The sequence below is a fragment of the Otolemur garnettii genome, unplaced genomic scaffold, assembly GCF_000181295.1.
Source record: "Otolemur garnettii isolate 467f Iridium unplaced genomic scaffold, OtoGar3 scaffold00153, whole genome shotgun sequence".
Taxonomy (NCBI): domain Eukaryota; kingdom Metazoa; phylum Chordata; class Mammalia; order Primates; family Galagidae; genus Otolemur; species Otolemur garnettii.
In genome coordinates this window covers 2000585-2012752 of record NW_003852548.1, presented here as the reverse complement: position 1 = coordinate 2012752, position 12168 = coordinate 2000585, and the positions used below count along the sequence as shown (strand labels likewise).

At 37.9% G+C, this 12168-nt stretch overlaps 2 protein-coding genes across 2 annotated transcripts in view; both read left to right on the top strand.

Annotated features, from left to right (window-relative positions):
• Positions 1-5500, top strand: part of ZNF182 (zinc finger protein 182) — a 39980-nt gene extending 34480 nt beyond the window's left edge. Inside the window, exon 5 of the mRNA XM_023519063.1 lies at positions 2580-5500. Coding sequence (XP_023374831.1) covers positions 2580-4210 — 1631 coding nt within the window. The 3' untranslated portion in view covers positions 4211-5500. The remainder of the gene's footprint in view (positions 1-2579) is intronic.
• Positions 5501-10389: 4889 nt separating this feature from the next.
• The window catches only part of LOC100951719 (baculoviral IAP repeat-containing protein 2-like), a 2205-nt gene continuing 426 nt past the window's right edge, over positions 10390-12168 (top strand). Inside the window, 4 exon segments of the mRNA XM_012811298.1 lie at positions 10390-10446; positions 10448-11606; positions 11609-11755; positions 11841-12121. Of these exon segments, the coding sequence (XP_012666752.1) occupies positions 10390-10446; positions 10448-11606; positions 11609-11755; positions 11841-12121 (1644 nt within the window).

Below are 12168 nucleotides of genomic sequence, written 5' to 3'. Positions count from 1 at the left end.
TGCAGTTTTTGGCTGGTGCTGGGTTTGAACCTGCCACCTCCAGTATATGGGGCCGACACCCTACTCCTTTGAGCCACAGGCACTGCCCACAAATTTACTCTTTAAAAGTCTACAATTTAATGGGTTTTAGTGTATTTACAGAGTCATCTAACCATTACCACTATCTAATTTTAGAACGCTTTCATCACACCGTAAGAAGCCCTTACTCATTCCTTAACGGTCACTGTCCATTCCCTCTCCCCCCATTCCTTGGCAACCACTAATCTACTTTCTATCTCTATGATTTTGCTTATTCTGGACATTTCATATAAATGGAATCATATAAAATGTGGCTATATCTGGTTTCTTTTACTTGGCAGGTTTTCAGCATTCATCCACACTGTAGCACACATCAGTTCTTCATTCTTTTTATGGAGGAATAATATCCCATTGTATAGATAGACCACATTTTGTTTCTCCATTCATCCATTGATGGATACCTTTTTGTTTCCACTTTTTTGGGCTATCATGAAAAATGCTGCTATTTCATGTACAAGTTTTTGTAGTAATATATGAGTATGTTTTCATTCCTTTTGGGTAGATCCATAGGATCAGAATTGTTGTACTGTATGATAATTGTATGTTTAACATTTTGAAGAACTGTCAAACTGTGTGAATGTCCTGTTTCTCAAAAACTTTTGCCCAGTGGTTTTCACATTCAGTAATAATTATTGCCTGAATCAGTTATTAATAAGATGGCCAATTTTAATTTTCTCGGTGTTATCATCCATTGTCATTCATTTTCATATTCAAATTATCCTCAGTTTAGTTAGTATGAGTCCCTTCAGTCTGGCTCCTTTGTCCTTTTGACATGTCCCTATTATTCTTTGAGACTTCCTCACTTTCTAGCAGAAACATATGTTCCAGGCTCACCTTGTACATTCTCCATTTTAGACCTGGAATTAGCAGCTTCTCCACTGATTCCTATTAGTAAGTATGATATTTAGAGATCAGGATCTAGGTGCTAGGTATGCTTATATCTACTCAGAGTCTTGTCTCTTATAATTTACAGATGATTCCCCCTCCATCTACCTTTTTCCCTCTAATATTTATTTTTTAAGTAATTGGGTCATTTGGCCTTTAGATTTCCACATTCTAGATTTTCCTGTTAAATGTCTCATGGTGGTATTCAATATAGTCCTCTGTCCTCTGTATTTCTTGTAAATTGATAGATCTAGAACCTGGATAAGAGTCAGATTTTTAGTTTTACTTTTAGCAAGATTACTTGCTAGCTACTTCCCCCAGGAGGTTCATAATACATAGTGGTCACTCTTTGTTCTGTTACTAGTCATTGAAGATTACTGCTTAGATCTATTAATTAAAAATAGTGATATTCTATTATTTCTTCATTGTTGATTAGCTGGTATAATTCTACAGAGAGAAATTGCTTCTTTTTATTTACCATGAGTTACATATTTTACAGAAAAGACAGGCAAAGTGATTGTTTTTTTCTTTTAATTACCATTTTTCAAAATAGTAAGTTGGCTTTGTAGCATCATCCAAAGGTGACCAATAAGTTATATCTTTTCTTGTGTATCACTCTTATGGATTTAAACTTTTTTTTTTATGTTTTAACCCATTGCCTTATTATACTTCTTATAAATCAAATTTTCTTATCTATGGCCAGTGGAAACTCCTTCAGTTTGGCTCCTGAGACTTTGGTAGCTTCCTTGCTTTCTGGTGTTACAACATGTTCTAGGCTCATGTTCTAGGCTCTAGTTTGTATATTTCCTGTCTCTGACTTGGAATTGCCATTTCTCCCAGAAGCCTTGGTTCTTTTTAGTGGAAAATAGTCTTTTAAGCTCATAATTCAGATGTTAGGGAATAGTTTTTAGGGATTTTCATTGATAGGAGGAGGGACTAGGTATATATTTTTTAGTGAGAAAGTACCTCATGTCTTCAGATTGGTATTTCCGAATCAAATTCTGGACTTAAAGGTTTTTAAATTATTAATCTCATGTTTGATAGTAGTATTCTTAGTATTCTTCTGAGACTGTTGCATGTAGGTAGTGATGGAATGAATTGAGATAATCATGTTTTTTCTCTCAGTCACTGAGAATGTGTATTCAGTGTTACTATAAGACTTGGCTCCAGGAATTAAATGTGGATTTCTACCTAGTTGGAAATAGTATAAGTCAGGTACAGTTAAAGAGTTCATATACTAACTAAAGATTAAGGGCACTAACATCCTCAGAGTTGATGGAAGTCAGAAATGATGTAAAAGTAGTGGTAAGAAAGATTGAGTGTTGAGGTAAGATTGTTCTTGGTATCAAAAAGATCAGCAGGGGGCAGTGCCTGTGGCTCAAAGGAATAGGGCGCCAGCCCCATATGCTGGAGGTGGTGGGTTCAGGCCTGGCCCTGGCCAAAAACTGCAAACAAACAAACAAACAAAAAAGATCAGCAGGAATTTTGTAAAAGATTCTTTCTCCAGGATCATTAAATGAGATGACAGTATCAGCTTTCATATGGCAGGACATTTCTATAGAAGGTCCATTCCATGGTGTCAAAGTATAAAGATGGTTTATTGTACTTCTTTCTAGGAGTCTGCCAAGTTGATGAACAGATTGAGAGGCATCATCAGGATGACCAACACAAATGTCTGTTCATGCAAGTTGGATTTCCTGACAAAAAAACAATTATCACCAAGAGTGGACATGACTGTAATGAATTTGGAAACACACTTCATATGAGTACAAACCTTGCTGCTTCAATACAAAGACCCCATAAATATGAATCACTTGGAAGTAATATTGTAGATAATTTAGACTTATTTAGTAGAAGTTCTGTGGAAAAGAAATATGATAGTGGATGTGTGAAATTATTTTTCCATACTGAGTATGAGAAAACAAATCCTGGAGTTAAACCCTATGTGTATAAAGAATGTGGGAAATCCCTCAGGCGTAAGAAAGGCCTTAGCTTACATCAGAGAATTAAAAATGGAGAGAAACCCTTTGAATGTACTGCATGTAGGAAAACCTTCAGCAAGAAGTCGCACCTCATTGTACATTGGAGAACTCATACGGGAGAGAAACCCTTTGGATGTACTGAATGTGGAAAAGCCTTTAGCCAAAAATCTCAGCTCATTATACACTTGAGAACTCATACAGGAGAGAGACCCTTTGAGTGTCCTGAATGTGGAAAAGCCTTCAGAGAAAAGTCAACTGTCATCATACATTATAGGACTCACACAGGAGAGAAACCTTATGAATGTAATGAATGTGGAAAAGCCTTCACTCAGAAATCAAACCTCATTGTCCATCAGAAAACCCACACAGGAGAGAAAACCTATGAATGTACTAAATGTGGGGAATCTTTCATACAGAAGCTTGATCTAATTATACATCATAGTACCCATACAGGAAAGAAACCCCATGAATGTAATGAGTGTAAGAAAACTTTCAGTGATAAGTCAACTCTCATTATACATCAAAGAACTCATACGGGCGAGAAACCACATAAATGTACCGAATGTGGGAAATCTTTCAATGAGAAGTCAACCCTTATTGTGCATCAAAGAACTCATACAGGAGAGAAACCATATGAATGTGATGTGTGTGGAAAAACCTTCACCCAAAAGTCAAACCTGGGTGTACATCAGAGAACTCATTCAGGAGAGAAACCCTTTGAATGCAATGAATGTGAGAAAGCCTTTTCTCAAAAATCCTATCTCATGCTACATCAAAGAGGTCATACAGGAGAAAAACCCTATGAGTGCAACGAATGTGAAAAAGCATTTTCCCAGAAATCATATCTTATTATACATCAAAGAACTCATACAGAAGAAAAACCCTATAAATGTAACGAATGTGGCAAAGCCTTCAGAGAAAAGTCAAAGCTTATTATACATCAGAGAATACATACAGGAGAGAAACCCTATGAGTGTCCTGTGTGTTGGAAAGCTTTTAGCCAGAAGTCACAGCTCATAATACATCAGAGAACACACACAGGAGAGAAACCTTATGCTTGCAGCGAGTGTGGCAAAGCCTTCAGAGAAAAATCTACATTCACTGTACATCAGAGAACTCACACTGGAGAGAAACCGTATAAATGTGCAGAATGTGGGAAAGCCTTTACCCAAAAATCAAACCTTATTGTACATCAGAGAACCCATACAGGAAAGAAAGCCTATGGGAGAGGCCACACCCGGAAGTCAAAGCTCATTGCACATTAGAGAGCAAATCAGCAGTGTCAGTTATTACCCTGCAGGAAAGTTGTATCAGTTTAATTAACATTTTAAAAATATGTTCTGACTTCTGGTTTAAATATAGGGAGTAAAGTAAAGTTGACCTTTCTTCTTTTCATCTCAGTCTCTACCCAAAGCTATAGGAGAAAAAGAAGTAGAATTTTAATCTCTGTATCTGACAATATTAGGAGACAGCTGAAACCCTCACAGGAGGGCTGGCATAGGAAATGAACCACTGATGCAGGAGATTTCAGAGAGCGAGAGTGCTCAAGGCCGCAGATGTGAGACAGCACTGGTAAGGACTCTTAGCTGAGGTTCAGGATATACCCCAAGGTGCAGAATCATAAATAAAACAATGGTAACAGAGTGCATAGGAAGGTAGGAGGTTTCTTAGACCACTGTGGTTCGAGAAGAAACATGCAGGGACCTCAACAAGGAATCACTCAGACAAGCCATATTTGTAAAGTATTTTCTGTACTGATGGGAGCACACTTGAGAGTGGGTTTTAGGGGAAGAGAAGGAACTTTTCTTTGTGAAGAGCCCTATATATGCCTCTATTTATGGACTCAGGAAGAGTAAAGTCTGAAAGAAGTAACAAACATGGGGAAAAAAATACCAGCTGTTAGAAAAATTGATCTCACTATAATGTGGCCTTGGTTTCTTCCCCCACATGAACCTCCAATGAATAGAAAGTCCAGGAAAAAACTCTTCTCATTCAAAGAGGAATGACTCAAAACCACAAATGCACATGGTTTTTGAGCCAGCAGTTCCACTCCTAGGAATGTATATACTCACATGTGTACAAAATGAACATATAGAGGTATTCATTGATGGACTATTTGTGAAAACAAAAGATTGCAGGCTGTATAAATGACACCACCAGGGTTTTAGTTACCAAAATTGTGGTATATTCACATAGCATATGCCTAGGTAGAGGTAGACTAAATAAATAAAGAGAACTTGGATACCATTTATGTAGCGATGTTGGATAATCTCCAAGTTATGTTATTAGGTAAGAAAAGCAAGGTGCAGCATAGTCAGTATGATATGCTACTGTTTGTACATAAAAAGGGAAAAAATGGTAAATACATGATTGTATATGTATAAATTATCTCTGGAAAGAGACATAGGAACTGGTAACCCTGATTACCTCAGGGAAGGGGCAGTGAGGGGGGGATGGAATTGGGAGGGAGATAACTGTGTATCCTTTCATAGCTTTTGAAAATTGTACTATGTGGTTGTACTGCCTTTTCAAAAAAAATAAAACATTTTAAAAGCATAAATTATCCCATTGTTATAATAAAGAATAAAATTAAAATCTGGATATAGGACTTTATAGCATTATGAAGATATAGATATGCTTAATCTGGAGTTTTAATTTTTTGAATGAATAAGTTAAATAACCAGGAATAGAGAACAACAGATATTCCATAAATTTCAAAGTTATTTAGGCATTATATTTTATTGAGGGTGCCAAATAAGGTGATTTCCAGGTCGGCTGGGACTGCATTAGGTAAGCCTAAAATAGTTGAGACTGAAACACATTTCTTACTCAGTATGTATGGTGACATCCATGAAAAGATCTTGTTATAAAGCCTACCAATGTCTTCCTATATTTTAACAAAATGATTTAAATTATTTCATTCTTTTAAATTATTATTTTATTTTTACATATACATGTGATTATTAGGTTTCCACTTTTTGCTTTCACAGAATTAAAAAGGCTTAAAATTTGACAACAATAACAATGTTTAAGATAGAAACTAGAAACAAAAACCTCATAAAGAATGAATGAAGATAAATACATTCAGAAAAGAAATCAGATGATTGCAGCAATGAAGTATTAAGCAGTAATAATAATAGTAATGCAAAAAAGTAATATCCACATTATCAAGAGTATGACTATTATAGAATGCTTTGACTCTGAGGTTCAGTATAGAATCATCAATTAACTTATTTTTTTCCCAACGTCTCAAAAAATAGACAACTAATATTTATAAAAATAAAACATAATTTCAAAAAACAGATTGTGCCAAATCTTATAGACAATAGAAAAAGAAGAAATACTTCAAAATCATTCTGTTTAATCTGGATACACCTGATACTAAAATTGGAAAAAATATATTATTATAAAGGAGAAATTACAAACATAATTCACTTTTAAATGAGGATGCAGTATCCTGTATCCTAAACAACATATTAACAAGTTGAAGTAAAAATTAATGTTTAAGTAATGTACTTTAGTAAAAATCAAATCCAATTTATGTGAAAATTAGTCACTATTTTCTTTCTTTTTTTTTTCCTTGTCCTTACCCTCACCCTCCTCTCCTCCTCCTGTGTCTGTTCACCCCTTCCCCCATACCCCACCATGTCATTAATTGTCCTCATATCAAAGTTGAATATATAGGATTCATACTTCTCCATTCCTGTGATGCTTCACTAAGGATAATGTGTTCCACCTCCATCCAGGTTAGTACAAATGCTGCAAAATCTCCAATTTTTTTAATAGCTGAATAATATTCCATGGTATACATCTACCACAGCTTGCCAATCCATTCCTGGGTTGAAGGACATTTAGGCTGTTTCCACATTTTAGCGATTGTAAATTGGGCTGCAATAAACAGCCTAGTACAAGTATCTTTATAATAAAAGGGTTTTTTTTTCCTTCTGGATAGATGCCCAGTAATGGGATTGCAGGATCAAATGGGAGGTCTAGGTTGAGTTCTTGGAGGTTTCTCCATACTTCCTTCCAAAAAGGTTGTATTAGTTTGCAGTCCTACTAGCAGTGTAAAAGTGTTCCTTTCTCTCCACATCCACACCAGCATCTGCAGTTTTGAGATTTTGTGATATAGGCCATTCTCGCAGGGATTAGATGATATCTCAGGGTGGTTTTAATTTGCATTTCTCTAATAATTAGGGATGATGACCATTTTTTCATGTATTTGACAGACATTCGTCTATCTTCTTTAGAGAAAGTTCTGTTCATCTCTCTTCCCCATTGATGTATGGGATTGTTGGTTTTTTTTCTTGTGGATTAATTGAAGTTCTGTATAGATCCTAGTTATTATACTTTTGTCTATAGACACATTTTTTACAAGAGGTATAAAATATGAATATGCAGGATGAATCAATCACTCCCAAGGTCATATCACTGCTGGTGACACAGATTTTCCTGGGTTAGTGACAGATTGAAAGTGATGGTTCAATGGACATAGCCAAAGACCACATGACAGGACATTTGATCCAGAATGAGAGGTTCTTTTTGTTTATTACTGTAATTGTGGCCCTCACGCTTCTGTGTTTTTTCAGTAGGGCCATCTCTGTAGTAGAACTAGACAACCCAAGCTATATAAAACCTGGGGATAGTCAGTGTTTGGGTTATCAAAATAAGTGGGTGAATTAGACCCGAGACCTTGTCTGTGCCCTTCCAGGCTGCCTTTCCCCCTACCCTAAATTGGCCTATAAGAAAATAGGATCACTTTTTAAATGAACTATGTAAGTCAGAATGTCACATTTAGAGGCTTTTCAGGGAGAGGAAATGTGGGGCTGACTGAAGTTAACTAGAAAAGAAACAGTCAAGTGTAAGTAAACCTGAGTAGTATTGGGGAGAGCAATACAGAGTAGGAGTGAGTGAGTAGGCAGAATGGAATATATTGGGAGTAATATGATGCAAATACGAGTGATGATGGTGAATGTGGCCGAGTGAATAGCATTGCAGGCCAGTGGGTGGCCAAGGCATGGTAAGGCATTAGTGAGTGAACAGGAAGAGTTCTGTGCAGTCAAGGTGGGCAGATTGTGCTGGAATGGGGGGTACTATTTAGGGTGAGTCATGGGGTTCTGTGATATCAGGAGGTAGAGTGTCTCCAGGTCTCAGCAATGTACAACCTCATGGTGGTGGCAATCAGGAGTTGAATGGAAGAGGCAGAAGGTGGTCATAAGGGTTTTTGCACAAGGGCGAGCTACCCTGGGAACCACACAGTGACCACGGGTGTACAGGATGGGAATAGCATACACTCTGGACATAGTGGTCAATGAATATCACCTCTGTATTTCATGTTCTTATTATTTGTATACACTTAGGGGAGAGGCCCCACCACGAGAGGTGACACCTCCCCCAAATCAGCTCCATTGTGCCCTGAGGCCAGCCCTACTCCCACCCGATATTGTTTATGCCAGTTATTTTTCTTATTACTGTAGCTAATATTTCTAGCATAAAATTATGACCCTTTACTTATTACCTAGGGCTTTCAAGACTACCCTGGGATCCCTAAGATCAGCCCTGGGACTGTTGACTGGCCCTCAAACCACCCAGATCAGTACTGGGCTCACAGTATTTTAACCAATTATTTCATAGTATTGCCTTTATTTCTTTAGGTAACATCTCCAAAATATAAATTATGATCCCTTTTCATCTCATCCTATAAGGGCCTGTTAATGTGAGAAGTTCTGTTGATAAAATGATAGTGGCCAATGTACTACTAGGCAAGTTACCCCAGAGGTCCCAGAACAGAAGGGCGCACAGATCAAATTAAAATGCTCAAGTCTCGGCTTGGGGGCTTCAGAACGCCAGAACTGGGATGGCCGCGCCCGATGCCTCTCCTGCCCCTGGCGAGTCCCCAGTTTTGAGGCGATTTCCAGGCAGCCGTGCAGCTTCGGCACTGGGTGCACCGATGCTGCGGTTTACAGCCCTGAAGAGTCTTTGTCCTTCCTATTTTGTCCCCATTGCTGTAATAAATCCCATTATGGAGACACTGCAACTTTATAAAGGGATATAGTTTGAATTCCGTGGAGTGTAATTTTGTGAATGAATTGTATCTTTAAAATATTGAAGAGTTTTCAGAAAGAGGGCTAGGAGAGTTAATTACTGGGTTATTATGCTAAGCATCAAATTCTGTTGGTAGTACAAGATTTTGTTAGGCATTTTTAGTAACACTAGAAAGGACAGTCTGTATCTTTTGATAAAACTCATCTTTAATTACAGCATGACTGATATTAAAAGTGAATGGTTCGTAAATGAAGAACAGATTATTTAATTTTTAAATGCAGCATACAAAGTATGTGCTGTGGAAATCTTATGGTCAACAAGTTGATGGAGAAAATGCCTTCAGTTGCTCAAGTATAAAAAGTGGTATTCAAAGTGAGGGAGACTAAATAATGTTGCTACAGGAAATGGAAACAAATATAGATATTTAACAAAGATGAAAGAGTCTACAATTTGTAAACTTCAAGCAAAATTCATTTGACATCGTGCACACCATAACAGGCACAGGTTCAACAAAGGTGGCTGTTACCTTCCTCGGAAGTTAACAGAAGCTAATCTAGCCTCTTAACTAAATACTATGATGATAAGCTCTGTGAAATTAGCTTTTAGATAGTATTACCATATGCGGGGAGATGTTGTATTAAAGTGTTTGTAGGGAAAGAAGTCTGCAGGTAATTTTTTACTCTTGTGGCATAATCAGTAATTGGCCTGATATCAAGGCTTCATATCTTGTAAACTAGAGGCATAATTTAGGTATTCTATAGTTGTTTAGAATTTGAGAATATAGATCTTGAAAAATCAAGGTGTTGGCTCGGCGCCTGTGGCTCAAGTGGCTAAGGCGCCAGCCATGTACACCCAAGGTGGCGGGTTCGAATCCAGCCCGGGGCCGCCAAACAACAATGTCAGCTGCAACCAAAAAATAGCCGGGCGTTGTGGCTGGCATCTGTGGTCCCAGCTACTTGGGAGGCGGAGGCAGGAGACTCACTTGAGCCCAGGAATTGGAGGTTGCTGTGAGCTGAGATGCCACGGCACTCTACCTAGGGGGACAGCTTGAGGGTCCTGTCTCAAAAAAAAAAAAAAAAGAAAAATCAAGGTGTTTCAGAAGGGCATCAACATATTTAGGCCTTTAGGTTAATATTATGCCAAATTATGAGCAAACAGCACTTGAATTACCTAAGTCTATTATAATCCTGAGGAGGTCTAAGTAGTATCTTGATAATTGAGGAGAGCTTTTCATTCTACCTGAGTGTAAATGCAGATGGAAATTCAGTGAAGGTGTAATAAATTCTGTATAAGTAAGATTGTATCACTTAATTCCCTTTTTGTGGTAAAAATATAATTTAGTGTGAAGAGACAAATTTCATGGGAAGGTTTTTTAGCCATCAAGAAGTACTGTCACCTACTCATGCACAAAACTATCTCCCAAAGACTTGTCCTAAGTCCCTTACCTCAAGAAATTAATGAGTATAATGGAAGATAGCCCGATCTTGTCAAATTGGACAAATGACAACAAACAAAAGATGAACTGTGACCTTTCCTGTGAACTGTACAGAATGTTTACATATTCAGCTTTCCCCGCTGGTGTTCCTGTCTCAGAAAGGAGCCTTGCTCATGCTGGTTTTTATTACAAGGGTGTGAATGACAAGGTCAAATGCCTCTGTTACAGCCTGATGCTGGATAACTGGAAACAAGGAGACAATCCTATTAAAAAGCATAAACAGCTGTATGCTAGCTGTAGCTTTATTCAGAATCTGGTTTCAGCTAGTCTGGGATCCACCTCTAAGAATATTTCTCCAGTGAGAAGCAGTTTTGCACATTCTTTATCTCCCACTTTGGAACATGGTGGCTCATTCAGTGGTTCTTATTCCAACCTTTCACCAAACCCTCTCAATTCTAGAGCAGTCAAAGACTTCTCTGCATTGAGGACTAACCCCTACAGTTATGCAATGAGTACTGAAGAAGCCAGATTTCTTACTTACCATTTGTGGCCCTTAACCTTTCTGTCACCATCAGAATTGGCAAGAGCTGGTTTTTATTATATAGGACCCAGAGATAGGGTAGCCTGCTTTGCTTGTGGTGGGAAGCTAAGTAACTGGGAACCAAAGGATGATGTTATGTTAGAGCACCGGAGACATTTTCCCAACTGTCCATTTTTGGAAAATTCTCTAGAAACTCTGAGGTTTAGCACTTCAAATATGAGCACGCAGACATATGCAGCTCGAATAAGAACATTTATGTATTGGCCATTTAGTGTTCCAGTTTGGCCTGAGAAGCTCGTAAGTGCTGGTTTTTATTATGTGGGTCGCAATGATGATGTCAAATGGTTTTGTCGTGATGGTGGCTTGAGGTATTGGGAATTTGGAGATGATCCATGGGTAGAACATGCCAAGTGGTTTCCAAGGTGTGAGTTCTTGATACGCATGAAAGGGCAAGGGTTTGTTGATGAGATTCAAGGTCGATATCCTCATCTTCTTGAACAGCTATTGTCAACTTCAGATACTCCTGGAGATGAAAATGCTGATCCACCAATTGTTCATTTTGGATCTGGAGAAAGTGCTTCAGAAGATGCAGTCATGGTGAATACACCTGTGGTGAAATCTGCCTTGGAAATGGGCTTTAGTAGAAGCTGGTAAGACAGACAGTTCAGAGCAAAATCCTAACTACTGGAGAGAAGTACAAAATAGTCAATGATATTGTATCAGCTCTTCTTAATTCTGCAGATGAAAAAAGAGAAGAGGAAAAGGAAAGGCAAGCTGAAGAAATGGCATCAGGTATTTATTGAGCATGAACACCAGTGCTAAATATTCTACTAATCATTGTGATTATTCTCAAGGAGCATGTCGATTAGCGTGGGAGATGACTTGTCACTAATTAGGAAGAATAGAATAGCTCTCTTTCGGCGGTTGACGTGTGTGCTTCCTATCCTGGATAATCTTTTAAAGGTCAATGTAATTAATAAACAGGAACATGATATTATTAAACAAAAAACACAAATACCTTTACAAGCAAGAGAACTGATTGATACCATTTTAGTGAAAGGACATGCTGCAGCCAACATCTTCAAAAACTGTCTAAAAGAAATCGGTTCTACATTATATAAGGACTTATTTGTGGATAAGAATATGAAGTATGGCTCGGCGCCTATAGCTCAGCCGGCTAAGGCGCCAGCCACGTACACCTAAGG